The 18,836-nt window shown below is 35.7% G+C and overlaps 1 protein-coding gene across 3 annotated transcripts in view; it reads right to left on the minus strand.

The window, feature by feature from the left end:
* fhod3a (formin homology 2 domain containing 3a) overlaps positions 1 to 18,836 on the minus strand; it is a 185,636-nt gene that overhangs the window by 61,086 nt on the left and 105,714 nt on the right. For all 3 annotated transcript variants that reach the window (XM_061882522.1, XM_061882521.1, XM_061882520.1), the window contains exon 4: positions 12,303 to 12,370. In XM_061882522.1, coding sequence (XP_061738506.1) covers positions 12,303 to 12,370 — 68 coding nt within the window. The remainder of the gene's footprint in view (positions 1 to 12,302; positions 12,371 to 18,836) is intronic.

The following is an 18,836-nucleotide window of genomic DNA, read 5'->3' on the forward strand; positions in this document are numbered from 1 at the left end:
GCCGGCAAACAAAGGCAGTGCCTTTGAGGTTTATTGGCGCTCTGGACTTCTCCCTACGTCCGTGTACACAGCGGCGTTTTAGAAAGTCATACATTTTACTTTTTAAAAAAGATTCCGATAATTTATGATATTACATTTTAAAGCATTTATCGGCCGATATTATTGGCAGTACGATATTATCGGACATTTTTACTGTATAAATAATGCAAGTTAATGGCTCGTAATTTTTGCCAAAGGAATTGTTGTTGGCTGCCAAAAAGAATGCATGATTTGCATAGTTGTTGATGGGAAAGGGATCTAAGGTTCCGACCTCTACGTCACGCGATGGCGGGACTGGCTCGCTCATTATCCCTCAAAATAGCTTGGGAATCTCCATGAGATTATTATTATTTCAATCTTATCTATTTACTCGCAAACATTGTCAGTCTTTTGGCGTCATACATCATTAAGAATAAAATAGAATAGAATAGAATGGAATAGAATGGACTTTATTGTCATATTTGCATAAAACGAGATTAAGGACTCCAATTTAAGATGCGGTAGTGGGAACAAATATGGAATAAAAATAAATTGCGCAATAGGTAATAAAAAAAAGAAACATAGGAATTGAAATATTGAATCATACATATATATATATATATATATGTATATATATATATATATATTTATACTTATACATATACATATATATACATATATACATATACATATATACATATATGTATATACATATATACACATATACATATATATGCATATACATATATATACACACATATATATATAGATGTATATACATATACATATATACACACATATATATACATATAAATATATATATACATATATATGCATATACATATATATACACACACACATATATATATATATATATATATATATATATATATATATATATATATATATATGTATATATATATATATATATATATATATATATATATATATATATATATATATATATATATATATATATATATATATATAGGTATATGTATATATATGTATATGATTATAGCTTCTTTGATCATATGCTTTTCAAAATGTTTTCAAAATGGCGTTAATTTGAGCGCTTCTCCAGTGTGGACACGTTAAATGTGGCGTTTTTTTCCTCAAACCCTCAATGCCATTCCGTGTTTTGTTTTTGCTTCGTTATCTTCAATAGTGCTGTGTGTGTGTGTGTGTGGGTGTGGGTGTGTGTGTGTGTGTGTGTGTGTGTTCTGGCAGTGCTTACTTAATGGAGACATCGCTCTGTTTACACAGTCACCTTTAGGGCACCTCTGGCGGTATGGGGACAAAAAAACACACTGCAAAAACTGAAATCTAAGTAAGATTACATATCTCAAATAAGGGTGATATTTGCTTATTTTCGGCCTGATAAGATAATTCTTCTCACTTTTATGTCAGTGTTTTACTTGTCTTCAGGGTTTTGGTCCCAAATGATCTCAGTAAGATATTACAGCTTGTTGCTGAGATTTTATGACCTATATTGAGTAAAGCATGCTTGAAATGTTGCAAAGCTGTGTCATCAACACTCACAAGTATAAAACGACTTTTTTAAAGTAATAATTTCTTACTTCAAGCATGAAAAAAAATTATGATATATGCATATCATTATGTGAAGATACTGGCACCAGCAGATAATTTTGCTTAGTTCAAATAAAATACCCCTATTTTTTGTATTCTTTTTCTTGTTTTTGAACACTGACTTTTTGCAGGACAGGTCCCCTTAAGGGAAACCATTTTAAATGATAGTCAGATCCATTCTGAAGATGCCTATGTGCTTTTTAAGCTTTGGCCCACAAAACATGTGTTTTCCTGGCATTAATAGTACTGTGATTCTGCATGGTATCCATCCTTAGTTCAAACTAATATATTTTTCCAAAAACAAAATGTGGTTTAGTGTTCCTTAGGATGACATTTTCATACAGCATGATTATAAAACATTATTAGCTTAAAGTATGATTTACATTCAGAATTTTCCATCCTTCTATATATGGTAGTTGGAGTGGCAGACAACTTCCATCCATCCATTTTCTACGGCTTATTCCCTTTGGGGTCGCGGGGGGCGCTGGTGCCTATCTCAGTTATAATCGGGCGGAAGGCGGTGTACACCCTGGACAAGTCGCCACCTCATTGCAGGGCCAACACAGATAGACAGACAACATTCATACTCACATTCACACACTAGGGACAATTTAGTGTTGCCAATCAACCTAAAGTGGGAGGAACCCGGAGTACCCGGAGGGAACCCACGCATTCACGGGGAGAACATGCAAACTCCACACAGAAAGATCACAAGCCCGGGATTGAACCCAGGACTACTCAGGACCTTCGTATTGTGAGGCAGACGCACTAACCCCTCTGCCACCGTGAAGCCCGGCAGACAACTTCATGACTGCCAAATAGCAGTTTTCAGTAATGTCGCGGAAGATGCAGGATTTGCTTTAACATTAAAGTGATGACACGTCCTATAAGAGGACAGCTGTAGTTCTGAATTCTGAGGATCATATCATATTTCATTCCAACTTTTTTTTTTTTAAAGGGGAACATTATCACAATTTCAAAAGGGTTAAAAACAATAAAAAGCAGTTCCCAGTGGCTTGTTGTATTTTTGGAAGTTTTTTTCAAAATTTTACCGGTCCCGGAATATCCCTAAATAAAGCTTTAAAGTGCCTTATTTTCGCTACCTTCAAAACCACTATCCATTTCCCTGTGACGTCATACAGGGCTGCCAATACAAACAACATGGCGGTTACCACAGCAAGATATAGCGACATTAGCTCGGATTCAGACTCGGATTTCAGCGGTTTAAGCGATTCAACAGATTACGCATGTATTGAAACAGATGGTCGGAGTATGGAGGCAGGTAGCAAAAACGAAATTGAAGAAGAAATTGAAGCTATTGAGCGAATAGCTTTTGACGCTATTCGGCCATAGCGTGGGTGTACCTAATGAAGTGGCCCATAGCATGGCTGCCTTATTAGCATCGCCGGTAAAATGTGCAGAAGAAACGATCAGGACTTTCGCATCTTGTGACACTGGAGCAACTTAAATCCGTCGATTGGTAAGTGTTTGTTTCGCATTAAATGTGGGTATCTAGTTTCAAATGTACATACAGCTAGCGTAAATAGCATATTAGCATCGATTAGCTGGCAGTCATGCCGTGACCAAATATCTCTGATTACCACATAAGTCAACAACATCAACAAAACTCACCTTTGTGATTTTGTTGACTTAATTGTTGCAAATGCATCTGCAGGTTATCCATACATCTCTGTGCCATGTCTGTCTTAGCGTCGCCGGTAAAATGTGAAGACACTTTGGTACATTTAATGGGGGTCTAGCGGCAGATTTCTTGCCAGTGGTGCAACTTGAATCCCTCCCTGTTAGTGTTGTTACACCCTCCGACAACACACCGACGAGGCATGATATCTCCAAGGTTCCAAAAAATAGTCGAAAAAACGGAAAATAACAGAGCTGAGACCCGGTGTTTGTAATGTGAAAATGAATACGGCGGGTGTGTTACCTCGGTGACGCCACGTTCTGACGTCATCGGTAAAAGACTGATAAACAGAAAGGCGGTTAATTTGCCAAAATTCACCCATTTAGAGTTCGGAAATCGGTTAAAAAAATAGATGGTCTTTTTTCTGCACCATCAAGGTATATATTGACGCTTGCATAGGTCTGGTGATAATGTTCCCCTTTAATGGTCCTCAGTAGTCACGTACAAATTTGTGTGAATTATGCAAAATTATTGAAATTTGGTCCCCATGAAACATATGAACTATTTTTCCCCAGGGTCCCCAGTAAGTGTGATCGGCACATTACTTCATCAATCCAGAGATTTAAAGACGTTTATGAGCTAACTGGGCAGTGGACATTTTACTTCATTTTTTTTATGCCTCCACAACCTGTAGAAAAGGTGGTGGTCCCCACAAGTCATGATCAAACATTTGGTCCCCATTCCAAATGATAACCAGTATGTGTGTGTGTGTTTTGATTGATTGATTGAAACTTGTATTAGTAGATTGCACAGTACAGTACATATTCCGTACAATTGACCACTAAATGGTAACACCCCAATACGTTTTTCAACTTGTTTAAAGGCCTAATGAAATAAGATTTTCTTATTTAAAAGGGGATAGCAGGTCCATTCTATGTGTCATACTTGGTCATTTCGCGATATTGCCATATTTTTGCTGAAAGGATTTAGTAGAGAACATCGACGATAAAGTTCGCAACTTTTAGTGCTGATAGAAAGGCCTCGCCTTTACCGGAAGTCACAGACGATGACGTCACAAGGGTGAGGGCTCCTCACATCCTCATATTGTTTTTAATGGGAGCCTCCAGCAGCAAGATATATTTGGACCAAAAAAAAGACAATTTCCCCATTAATTTGAGCGAGGATGAAAGACTCGTGGATGATGATATTGTTAGCGAAGGACTAGAAAAAAAAAAGGCGATTGCATTGGGACGGATTCAGATGTTTTTAGACACATTTACTAGGATAATTCTGGGAAATCCCTTATCTTTCTATTGTGTTGCTAGTGTTTTAGTGAGATGAAATAGTACCTGATAGTCGGAGGGGTGTGTCCGCGGTGTCTTGAGGCCAGTGTCTGAGGGAAGTCGACGGCAGATACAAGGACGGCGCAAACTCCACAGATCTCCGGTAAGAGGCGACTTTTTAACACAATTTTCTCACCGAAACCTGCCGGTTGACAAGTGGTCGGGATCCATGTTCGCTTGACCGCTCTGATCCATACTCTGGGAATTTTAAACAAGGAATCACCATGTGTTTGTGTGGCTAAAGCTTCCTAACTCCATCTTTCTACTTTGACTCCTCCATTATTAATTGAACAAATTGCAAAAGATTCAGCAACACAGATGTCCAAAATACTGTGTAATTACGCGGTGAAAAGAGACGACTTTTAGGCGCAAATAGTGCTGCGCTAATATTTCCTGACAGTCCGTGACGTCACACGCACGCGTCATCATTCCGCGACGTTTTCAACAAGAAACTCTGCGGGAAATTTAAAATTGCAATTTAGTAAACTAAACCGGCCGTATTGGCATGTGTTGCAATGTTAATATTTCATCTTTGATGTATAAACTATCAGACTGCGTGGTCGGTAGTAGTGGGTTTCAGTAGGCCTTTAAGTCTGGGTCCACGTTAATCAATTCATGGTAGAATGTGTGTGTGTGTGTGTGTGTGTGTGTGTGTGTTTTCGTCTCTTCTTCTATTATTGTTCTTTTTTGTTGTTGTTGTTGAGTGGAGCACTTTGTGTTTGCCACTGGCCTGTGCATGAAAATTTATAAATTCATCAACTTTGATTTGATTTGATTTGATTTGATTTGATTCAAAATCAAAAGTTGAAACGACTAATTAAATGTTAATATTTGAGTTGGGCCCCGATGTCAAAAAAGTGAAGAAGCTCTGCATTAAACCATTGTGTGGATCTCCCAGCAGGAGGCAGTAAAGTGCTGCTGGTTGAAAAAAACAAAACAAGTTCAGGACAACAACAACAAGTGCGAGTGTTTCTTCTTTCATGAGACAAACAAGACTCTGGAGACACTTGTGTCACAAACCTGAAGGGGGCAGCAAACCCCTCAGGCGTCACCAAAAAACATCCATTTTTCTTTGCTGTGCCAAGATTAGACAGTTATTTACACTGAAAAACTGAAATATGTCAAATAAGGGTGATATTTGCTTATTTTCTGTCTGATAAGATAATTCTTCTCATTAAGCGGATTTTATGTTAGTGTTTTACTTGTTTTAAGGGTTTTGGTCCTAAATGATCTCAGTAAGATATTACAGCTTGTTGCTGAGATGTGATGAGCTATATTGAGTAAAACATGCTTAAATCTAGAAGATTACATGTCATCAACACTCACAAGTATAAAACTACTTTTTTTAAAGTAATCATTTCTTATTTCAAGCATGAAAATAAAAAAAATCAATGACTTCGACATGATTGTGTCTCATATTAAAACAGATGACAGCTGAATGGACTTTGCTGTTTTATTTTCAATTAAACAATATAAAATATGTACTCATATAGTAGTGCAGTTGTTATTAGTGAGAATATACGTATTTTAAGGTATTTTGGGGTTCATTGAGGTTAGCTAGTTTGACTTGTTTTGGAAAGTCTTGACAAGCCAAATGTTCTTGTTCTATAAGGGGCAGAAAATGGATGGATATTGGCAGATAGCTTTGCTTATTTCAAATACAACACCCCTTATTTTTGTATTTTTTTTTTCTTGTTTTTGAACACTGACTTTTTGCAGTGTACCTTTGTGGATGGAGAAGGGGTGTGACCTTCATATGTTGTCAATATTCAGTGTTTTATCCTTCATAGTTAATATTGTAAATCCCAGTCTTTATTTTCATGTACACTCTGTTTTTCTCATTCAGTAAACAAATTTAAATCACATTCCGTTTTTTGAGGTGGTTTCTAGCATTCAATCAGACATTATTGTGAGGATTTGTATTAGTGTTCCGAAAAATCAGGAAATACCGGTCCCCAGACACCTTTTTTTTTCAAAATTTGGGCCCCACCGTGCCAAAATAAAAGCTTAGTGATACATCAGATTGTAGGTGTTGTTGTTTTTTACCTTTCGCCGATTGTTGCATTTTTGTTGCGTTTTGCTTGATTGTAAAATATGTGGATGGAGAGGGGGTGTGGCGTTCATATGTTGTATATATTCAGTGTTTTATCCTTCATAGTTAATATTGAAAATACCACATTCTTTATTTTCATATACATTCTGGGTGTCTCATTCAGTAAAAAAATTTAAAATCCCATTCAGATTTTTAAGGTGGTCCGTCATAATGTTTGTAGCATTCAATCAGACATTATTGTGAGGTTTTGTATTAGTGTTCCGAAAAATCAGATATACCGGACCCTAGACACATTTTTTTTTCTAAATCTGGGCCCCTGTGTCAAAATAAAAGCTTCGTGATACATCAGATTGTGGGTGTTGTTGTTTTTTTACCTTTCGCCTTCATATTTGGCTGATTGTTGCATTTTTGTTGCGTTTTGCTTGATTGTAAAATATGTTGATGAAGAGGGGGTGTGGTGTTCATATGTTGTCAATATTCAGTGTTTTATCCTTCATAGATAATATTTTAAATCTTATATTGTTTATTTTCATGTACATTCTGGGTGTCTCATTCAGTAAAAAAATTTAAAAGTATATTCCATTTTTTAAGGCGGTTTGTCATAATTAGCATTCAATCAGACATTATTGTGAGGTTTTGTATTAGTGTTGCCAAAAATAAATATACGGGTCTCCAGACACATTTATTTTCCTAAATTTGGCCCCCCGTGTCAAAATATAAGCTTAGTTATATATCAGATTGTAGAAGGTCATTTTTTTAAACCTTACGCCTTCATATTTTGCTGTTTGTTGCATTTTTGTTGCTTTTGCTTGATTGTAAAATATGTGGATGGAGAGGGGGTGTGACCTTCATATGTTGTCAATATTCAGTGTTTTATCCTTCATAGTTAAGATTGAAAATACCACATTCTTTATTTTCATGTACATTCTGGGTGTCTCTTTCAGTAAAAAAATGTAAAATTGCATCCCGTTTTTTTTAAGGCGGTTTGTCATAACGTTTTTAGCATTCAATCAGACATTATTGTGAGGTTTTGTATTAGTGTTCCTAAAATTCAGACATACCGGACCCTAGACACATATTTTCTATATTTGCCCCCCCCCGTGTCAAAATAAAAGCTTAGTGATATAACAAATTGTAGGTGTTGTTTTTTTTTTTTACCTTTCGCCTTCATTTTTGTTGTGTTTTACTTGATTGTAAAATATGCGGATGGAGAGGGAGTGCGACGTTATGTTGTCGATATTCAGTGTTTTATCCTTCGTAGTTTATATTAAAAATACCACATTCTTCAGTAAAACAAATTTAAATTACATTCCATTTTTTGAGGTGGTTTTTAGCTTTGAACCAGACATTATTGGGAGGTTTTCTATTAGTGTTCCTAAAAATCAGATATTAAATTTGGCCCACCCGTGTCAAAATAAAAGCTTAGTGATACATCAGATTGTAGGTGTTTTTTTTTTTTTTTTTTAACCTTTCGCCTTCATATTTTGCTGATTGTTGCATTTCTGTTGCGTTTCGCTTGATTGTAAAATATGTGGATGGAGAGGGGGTGTGATGTTCATATGTTGTCAATATTCAGTGTTTTATCCTTCATAGATAATATTTTAAATCTTATTTTGTTTATTTTCATGTACATTCTGGGTGTCTAATTCAGTAAAAAAATGTAAAATTCTATTGCATTTTTTAAGGCGGTTTGTCACAATTAGCATTCAATCAGACATTATTGTGAGGTTTTGTTTTAGTGTTGCTAAAAATAGATATACGGGTCTCCAGACACATTTTTTTTCCTAAATTTGGCCCCCCGTGTCAAAATATAAGCTTAGTTATATATCAGATTGTAGAAGGTCCTTTTTTTAAACCTTACGCCTTCATATTTTGCTGTTTGTTGCATTTTTGTTGCGTTTTGCTTGATTGTAAAATATGTGGATGGAGAGGGGGTGTGACGTTCATATGTTGTCAATATTCAGTGTTTTATCTTGCATAGATAATATTGTAAATCTCACATTCTTTATTTCCATGTACATTTCGGGTGTCTCATTCAGTAATACAAATTTAAAATTCCATTCCTGTTTTTTGAGGTGGTTTCTAGCTTTTAATCAGACATTATTGTGAGGTTTTTTTTAGACACATTTGTTTACTAAATTTGGCCCACCCGTGTCAAAATAAAAGCTTAGTGATACATCAGATTGTATGTGTTTTTTTGTTTTTTTTACCTTTCACCTTCATATTTCAATGTTTGTTGCATTTTTGTTGCGTTTCGTTTGATTGCAAAATAGGTGGATGGTGAGGGGGTTTGACGTTCATATGTTGTCAATATTCAGTGTTTTGTCCTTCATAGTTAATATTGTAAATCCCACATTCTTTATTTTCATGTATACTCTGGGTGTCTCTTTCAGTAAACAAATTTAAATCACATTCCGTTTTTTGAGGTGGTTTCTAGCATTCAATCAGACATTATTGTGAGGATTTGTATTAGTGTTCCTAGAAATCAGATATACCGGTCCCCAGACACATTTTTTTTTGTCTAAATTTGGCCCCCCGTGTCAAAATAAAAGCTTAGTGATACATCAGATTGTAGGTGTTGTTGTTTTTTACCTTTCGCCTTTATATTTTGCTGATTGTTGCATTTTTGTTGCGTTTTACTTGATTGTAAAATATGTGGATGGAGAGGGGGTGTTGTCAATATTCGGTGTTTTATCCTTCATAGTTAATATTGAAAATACCACATTCTTTATTGTCATGTACATTCTGGGTGTCTCATTCAGTAAAAAAATTTAAAATTACATTCCGTTTTTTTAAGGCGGTTTGTCATAACGTTTTTAGCATTCAATCAGACATTATTGTGAGGTTTTGTATTAGTGTTCCTAAAATTCAGACATACCGGTCCCCAGACACATATTTTTATAAATTTGCCCCAGTGTCAAAACAAAAGCTTAGTGATATATCAAATTGTAGGTGTTGTTTTGTTTTTTTACCTTTCGCCTTCATTTTTGTTGCGTTTTACTTGATTGTAAAATATGCGGATGGAGAGGGAGTGCGACGTTATGTTGTCGATATTCAGTGTTTTATCCTTCGTGGTTAATATTGTAAATCCCACATTCTTTATTTTCACGTACATTCTGCGTGTCTCATTCAGTAAAACAAATTTCAAATTCCATTCCGGTTTTTTGAGGTGTTTTTTAGCTTTCAATCAGACATTATTGTGAGTTTTTCTTATTAGTGTTCCTAAAAATCAGATATACCGGTCCCAGACACATTTGTTTACTAAATTTGGCCACCTTGTGTCAAAATAAAAGCTTAGTGATGTATCAGATTTTGGGTGTTTTTTTTGTTTTTTTTTAACCTTTCACCTTCATATTTCACTGTTTGTTGCGTTTTTGTTGCGTTTCGCTTGATTGCAAAATATGTGGATGGAGAGGGGGTGTGCCGTCCATATGTTGTCAATATTCAGTGTTTTATCCTTCATAGATAATATTTTAAATCTTATTTTGTTTATTTTCATGTACATTCTGGGTGTCTAATTCAGTAAAAAAATGTAAAATTCTATTGCATTTTTTAAGGCGGTTTGTCACAATTAGCATTCAATCAGACATTATTGTGAGGTTTTGTTTTAGTGTTGCTAAAAATAGATATACGGGTCTCCAGACACATTTTTTTTCCTAAATTTGGCCCCCCGTGTCAAAATATAAGCTTAGTTATATATCAGATTGTAGAAGGTCCTTTTTTTAAACCTTACGCCTTCATATTTTGCTGTTTGTTGCATTTTTGTTGCGTTTTGCTTGATTGTAAAATATGTGGATGGAGAGGGGGTGTGACGTTCATATGTTGTCAATATTCAGTGTTTTATCTTGCATAGATAATATTGTAAATCTCACATTCTTTATTTCCATGTACATTTCGGGTGTCTCATTCAGTAATACAAATTTAAAATTCCATTCCTGTTTTTTGAGGTGGTTTCTAGCTTTTAATCAGACATTATTGTGAGGTTTTTTTTAGACACATTTGTTTACTAAATTTGGCCCACCCGTGTCAAAATAAAAGCTTAGTGATACATCAGATTGTATGTGTTTTTTTGTTTTTTTTACCTTTCACCTTCATATTTCAATGTTTGTTGCATTTTTGTTGCGTTTCGTTTGATTGCAAAATAGGTGGATGGTGAGGGGGTTTGACGTTCATATGTTGTCAATATTCAGTGTTTTGTCCTTCATAGTTAATATTGTAAATCCCACATTCTTTATTTTCATGTATACTCTGGGTGTCTCTTTCAGTAAACAAATTTAAATCACATTCCGTTTTTTGAGGTGGTTTCTAGCATTCAATCAGACATTATTGTGAGGATTTGTATTAGTGTTCCTAGAAATCAGATATACCGGTCCCCAGACACATTTTTTTTTGTCTAAATTTGGCCCCCCGTGTCAAAATAAAAGCTTAGTGATACATCAGATTGTAGGTGTTGTTGTTTTTTACCTTTCGCCTTTATATTTTGCTGATTGTTGCATTTTTGTTGCGTTTTACTTGATTGTAAAATATGTGGATGGAGAGGGGGTGTTGTCAATATTCGGTGTTTTATCCTTCATAGTTAATATTGAAAATACCACATTCTTTATTGTCATGTACATTCTGGGTGTCTCATTCAGTAAAAAAATTTAAAATTACATTCCGTTTTTTAAGGCGGTTTGTCATAACGTTTTTAGCATTCAATCAGACATTATTGTGAGGTTTTGTATTAGTGTTCCTAAAATTCAGACATACCGGTCCCCAGACACATATTTTTATAAATTTGCCCCAGTGTCAAAACAAAAGCTTAGTGATATATCAAATTGTAGGTGTTGTTTTGTTTTTTTACCTTTCGCCTTCATTTTTGTTGCGTTTTACTTGATTGTAAAATATGCGGATGGAGAGGGAGTGCGACGTTATGTTGTCGATATTCAGTGTTTTATCCTTCGTGGTTAATATTGTAAATCCCACATTCTTTATTTTCACGTACATTCTGCGTGTCTCATTCAGTAAAACAAATTTCAAATTCCATTCCGGTTTTTTGAGGTGTTTTTTAGCTTTCAATCAGACATTATTGTGAGTTTTTCTTATTAGTGTTCCTAAAAATCAGATATACCGGTCCCAGACACATTTGTTTACTAAATTTGGCCACCTTGTGTCAAAATAAAAGCTTAGTGATGTATCAGATTTTGGGTGTTTTTTTTGTTTTTTTTTAACCTTTCACCTTCATATTTCACTGTTTGTTGCGTTTTTGTTGCGTTTCGCTTGATTGCAAAATATGTGGATGGAGAGGGGGTGTGCCGTCCATATGTTGTCAATATTCAGTGTTTTATCCTTCATAGTTAAGATTGAAAACACCACATTCTTTATTTTCATGTACATTCTGGGTGTCTCATTCAGTAAAAATTTTTTAAATTACATTCCGTTTTTTAAGGCGGTTTGTCATAACCTTTTTAGCTTTCAATCAAACATTATTGCGAGTTTTTGTATTAGCGTTCCGAAAAATCTGACATATTTTTTTCTCTAAATTTGGCCCCTCGAGTCAAAATAATTGCCCAGGCCTGTGTTAAAGACGATAGAAATGGTGGCGTGCGCATACTAAAAACACTCCAAAAAAAAAAAAAGCACAACAACAAAGTCAACTGTAATTGGACAAGAAGTTTACCTGAAAGATTTGCTTCAGTGAGAAGAGTGCCCTCCTTAAGTCACGCCCACTGGAGTTATATAGTCGTTCTGTGGGGAGAGAGAGAGAAAACAAGGCGGTTTATTGGCCTTGTCAGCGAAAAAAAAGACATTATTGAGCAGATCGTTCCCTTCTTGACACACATAACACCAATTTTTGACCAAAAAAATGTTCACACACGTCACTCCCCAGGCTGTCACCCTGTCCTCAGTGGCCGTGCGGCACGTGTCTGACCTCTGGCTCGATGTCTATCACGCACAGACACACACACTTACACACAAACACACACTCATGCCCACGTTGCAGTAGTGATTAGAGCCGTAATGGAATGTTAATGAGCCGCTGGCGAGGTTTTAGCCATGAGGTATTCAGGTCACGACATGGAAAGCACTCAGGACCAGCTGATAAAAGCACAGATAGGACGGCAACCGTCCCTCGACTCGTGTGCACGCTCAAACCAGAAAAAAACTCTACCGTCTTGTCAACGAAGCATGTTGGTATTATTTGGCAGCCCAAACAGTCTTGGGTCAAATACGGAGGAGATGATGGAAAAATAACTATCACTATCATAATCCTGTATTCACTGTACAGGTCATTGTCAATACTGGAACATATTCACACGAACATGCTGATAGTCAACATGCTGCCAAGATAGCGCAAAATAACAAAATCCAGTAATTGTAGGTTTATACCTACACAATTGTTTAAATGTTAACATGCTAATAGTCAACACGCTACCAAGATAGCGCAAATAAACAAAATCGAGTATTTGTAGGTTAATAGCTAAAAAATTGTTCACATGCTAACATGCTAATAGCTACAATGCTAGCAAGACAGCGCAAAATAACAAAATCGAGTAATTTTAGGTTCATGCCAACAACATGGTTAAAAATGCTAACATGCTATTAGTCAACAAGCCAGCAAGATAGCACAAAAAACAAAATCCAGTAATTGTAGGTTTATACCTACACAATTGTTAAAATACTAACATGCTGATAGTCAATATGCTAGCAAGATAGCGCAAAATAACTAAATCCAGTAATTGTAGGTTTATACCTACACAATTGTTTAAATGTTAACATGCTAATAGACAACATGCTACCAAGATAGCGCAAACAAAAATAATCTCGAGTTTTTGTAGGTTAATACCTACAAAATTGTTCATATGCTAACATGCTAATAGCTACAATGCTAGTAAAACAGCACAAAATAACAATCGAGTAATTGTAGGTTTATACCTACAACATTGGTTAAAAACGCTAACATGCTATTAATCTACAAACCAGCAAGATAGCAAAAAAAACAAAATCCAGTAATTGTAGGTTTATACCTACAAAATTGGTTAAAATGCTAACATGCTATTGTCAACATACTGCCAAGATAGTGCAAAATAACAAAATCCAGTAATTGTAGGTTTTTACCCAAATTTTTTTTTAAATACTAACATGCTGATAGTCAACATGCTACCAAGATAGCGCAAAATAACTAAATCCAGTAATTGTAGGTTTATACCTACAAAATTGTTTAAATGTTAACAAGCTAATAGCCAACATGCTACCAAGATAGCGCAAAGAAATAAAATCAAGTATTTGTAGGTTAATACCTAGAAAATTTTTCATATGCTAACATGCTAATAGCTACAATGCTAGTAAAACAGCACAAAAATAACATAATCGAGTAATTGTAGGTTTATACCTACAACATTGGTTAAAAACGCTAACATGCTATTAGTCAACAAACCAGCAAGATAGCACAAAAAACAAAATCCAGTAATTGTAGGTTTATACCTACACAATTGTTAAAATACTAACATGCTGATAGTCAATATGCTAGCAAGATAGCGCAAAATAACTAAATCCAGTATTTGTACGTTTATACCTATGAAATTTGTCAAAATGCTAACATGCTATTAGTCAACATGTTAGCAATATAGCACACATTTTAGAGCTTCCAGTGGATGAGATCTAGTAGCATGTTTGTGTGGCCGTGTTGTGCGTTCTATTGCAGGTCAGCAAGAGGGGGATTGAGCAAAAGGAGGCGTATAAATCCTAAATTTGCGTGCTGATGCACAATCCCCGCACCATCAGGAGGGGGGAGGGGGAGGGGATACCACCGCCGCCGGCACGGGAGGTGAAGACAGGACAGAACCCACGCCGGGGGGTGGAGAGGACGTTGTCCTCAAACTTTTGACTTGGTGTCGTTGTCTGGGTCACTGGATCACACTTGGACCCGAGCGCATGACAATCCTGTCAGCGTAACCTTTCCAGAAACATCTGTTATCCATGACGGGCGAGTCAGCAGCTGCGATAAGCGTCAAACTTGGCCGTGCTTCACCGCCGCCAGCGAGCAGTTAGGTGTGACAAATCTCCAGGGTGAGACAGCAGGATTTAGGTGGCTATATATATATATATATATATATATATATATATATATATATATATATATATATATATATATATATATATATATATATATGTATATATATATATATATGCTCATCATGCTGGCATCCATATAATAATTCTATCTTCAAAGTAGGACTGTTCTAATCAGGGTTTTATGCTGCCTGATACTGATCCACCTTACTGATAACGATATCAACTCAATATTTAAACTACTTCCTCATTCTCTTTTAGTGTTTTATCAAAACTAGGTCAATAATACTCATCAACTAAACAAAAGCAACAACAACCATCTAGTACTCTTTTAATTCTTATATTTTATATTTTCTTTTTACGTATTTACTTTGTTTTATTTTTCTTTATAATTGTTTTTTTAAATATTTTATTTTATTTATCTTTTATTAAAAAAATAATTTGATTCTGCACTATTTTTATTTTTTATTTTCATGTTCTTTATTCGAGTTTTTTCTTAATATTTAATTTTATTATATATTCATATACAGGTATATTTATACAGGTACACACATATACTGTACATGCATGCATATACACATATACTGTACATATATATCTACAAACCCAGTTTCTATATGAGTTGGGAAATTGTGTTAGATGTAAATATAAACGGAATACAATGATTTGCATATCCTTTTCAACCCATATTCAGTTGAATGCACTACAAGGACACGATTTTTGATGTTGAAACTCATAAACTTTATTTTTTTTTTTTTGCAAATAATAATTAACTTAGAATTTCATGGCTGCAGCATGAGCCAAAGTAGTTGGGAAAGGGCATGTTCACCACTGTGTTACATCACCTTTTCTTTTAACAACACTCAATAAACGTTTGGAAACTGAGGAAACTATTTGTTGAAGCTTTGAAAGTGGAATTCTTTCCCATTGTTGTTTTATGTAGAGCGTCAGTCGTTCTACAGTGCTGTCGTATTTTATGCTTCATAATGCGCCACACATTTTCGAAGAGAGACAGGTCTGGACTGCAGGCGGGCCAGTAAAGTACCCGCACTCTTTTACTACGAAGCCACGCTGTTGTAACACGTGGCTTGGCATTGTCTTGCTGAAATAAGCAGGGGCGTCCATGATAAAGTTGCTTGGATGACAACATATGTTGCTCCAAAACCTTTATGTACCTTTCAGCATTAATGGTGCCTTCACAGATGTGTAAGTTACCCATGCCTTGGACACTAATACACCCCCATACCATCACAGATGCTGGCTTTTGAACTTTGCGCCTATAACAATCCAAATGGCTATTTTCCTCTTTGTTCTGGAGGACACCACGTCCTCTGTTTCCAAATATAATTTGAAATGTGGACTCGTCAGACCACAGTACACCTTTCCACTTTGCATCAGTCCATCTTAGGTGAGCTCGAGCACAGCCAAGCCGGCGCCGTTTCAGGGTATTGTTGATAAATGGGTTTGGCTTTGCATAGTAGAGTTTTAACTTGCACTTACAGATGTAGCGACCAACTGTAGTTACTGATAGTGTTTTATGAAGTGTTCGTAAGCCCATGTGGTGATATCCTTTACACACTGATGTCGGTTTTTGATGCAGTACCGCCTGAGGGATCACAAGTCCATAATATCATCGCTTACGTGCAGAGATTTCTCCAGATTCTCTGAACTTTTTAATCCTTTTACGGACCGTAGATGGTAAAATCCCTAAATTCCTTGCAATAGCTCGTTGAGAAATGTTGTTCTAAAACTGTTCGACAATTTGCTTACAAAGTGGTGACCCTCACCCCATCCTTGTTTGTGAATTACTTAGCATTTCATGGAAGCTGCTTTTATACCCAATCATGGCACCCACCTGTTCCCAATTAGCCTGCACACCTGTGAGATGTTCCATATAAGTGTTTGATGAGCATTCCTCAACTTTATCAGCATTTATTGCCACCTTTCCCAACTTCTTTGTCACGTGTTGCTGGCATCGAATTCTAAAGTAAATAATTATTTGCAAAAAAAAAAACGTTTATCAGTTTGAACATCAAATATGTTGTCTTTGTAGCATATTCAACTGAATATGGGTTGAAAATGATTTGCAAATCATCGTATTCCGTTTATATTTACATCTAACACAATTTCCCAACTCATATGGAAACGGGGTTTGTAAATACGTATATACATATACATACATACATACAGTATATACATATGTATAAACATACATATATACATACGTTTAAACATATACATACATACATATATATATATATATATATATATATATATATATATATATATATATATATATATATATATATATATATTTAAATATATATCTTGAGTGGATTATTCAGAGAATAGTGCTCGATACCGTGGTAGAGCGCAATATGTAGGTGTGGGAAAATCTCACAGAACTGTTTCATGAGGGGTTCCCTCAATCTCCTGATGATTGAGGGAACCCCTCATGAAACAGTTCTGTAGAGATGAAGTAGTCTTGTGATTTTTCCCACACCTACATATATAAATATATATATATACATATATAAACATATACAAACAGATAAATATATATATATATATATATATATACATATATAAACATATATATATATATATATACATACATATAAATACATATATAGATATATACATACATACATATACATATATATACATATAAATACATATGTAGATATATACATATAAATACATACATATATATATATATATATATACACCTTTTGATCCTGTTCTGTCTCCCTTGTAATGTTCAATCCTGTTCTGTCTCCCTGTAATGTTTGATCCTGTTCTGTCTCCCTGTAATATTTGATCCTGTTCTGTCTCCCAGAGATGTTTGATCCCGTTCTGTCTCCCTGTGATGTTTGATCCTGTTCTGTCTACCTGTAATGTTTGATCCTGTTCTGTCTACCTGTAATGTTTGATCCCGTTCTGTCTCCCTGTAATGTTTGTCTGCTCTTAAATGGGATTGTGCTGAAAATGTTCATTTCCCCTCTAGGATTAATAAAGTATTTCTGCGGGTGATTGCAAGACAAGCAGTGGACGGTGACTGGTTCTTCAACATACCTGCCAATGAACACCTAATTACAGCGTCAGCACAGTTTGTTTTACTCTCACACGCCGCCGGAATTCCCATAAGTCAGCGGGCGGAGGAGCGGCGTGTGACGGATGAAGACGGATGCCTCCAGTTGTTTAGGAAGACAGTCAGGAAAAACAAGAAAAGGAAAAGCCGAGCGAGGAGCTGGCGGTCCACGTGTCCTACCCGGACCAGGATCTCATTTTTCCCCCCGTTATTATTGTCATAAGGAAACCTGAAACACTGGCAGCCATGTGTCATTGTGGCTTGTACGCCGTCTACGCACGCAGCCGTTTGTGCGCACTTGACACGTTTTCAGTTGAAGAACTTCGACTGTTGTCTTTTTGTTTAAAAAAGGACACATAGTTCTTCACCCTGACCTCACATGTGCGGCGCTGCGGTAGCCACAGCACGTAATTTAAACCCAGGCTGCGTCTTTAAATAGACTTTATGAAGCGAGAGAAACATCTGAAGCCACAATGAGCTGTTATTGTCATAGTATTTTCTCATTATGAACGTCTGCAATACATTACAATGCTGGAATACAACTGTATTTGGGTTATTCACTCAACTGCAGAGACGACCAGGCAGTGTTTTTTTTTTTTTTTAGTAAGGCATCTACTGTCTTCTGCAGGTCGAGGCTGGGGCGCAAAATGCATTCGCCTTAGACTTCACACTCCATTTCAACCAAATGACTCAACGCGTTAACTACCGTATAGAGGGCATCGGTATATAAGAAGGAAAATATATTTTCCCCCACACATTAGCCGCACTTGACTGTAAGCCGTAGATATAAATGTTGTGAAATTGGTTATTTACACAGAAATATTTTGTAAATGTTTATTTACATACCGTAACTGTTCCATGGCAGTAAAACGGCTGGTCAAACAAAACCGAAGTCATTGTGGACCCATTCTGAGCATATGTGAAGCATGAATATATATATATATATATATATATATACATATATATATATGTACACACATATATGTATATATATATACATATATATGTATACATATACATATATACATATATATATATACATATACAGTA

The sequence above is a fragment of the Nerophis ophidion genome, linkage group LG21 (genome assembly GCF_033978795.1).
Source record: "Nerophis ophidion isolate RoL-2023_Sa linkage group LG21, RoL_Noph_v1.0, whole genome shotgun sequence".
Taxonomy (NCBI): domain Eukaryota; kingdom Metazoa; phylum Chordata; class Actinopteri; order Syngnathiformes; family Syngnathidae; genus Nerophis; species Nerophis ophidion.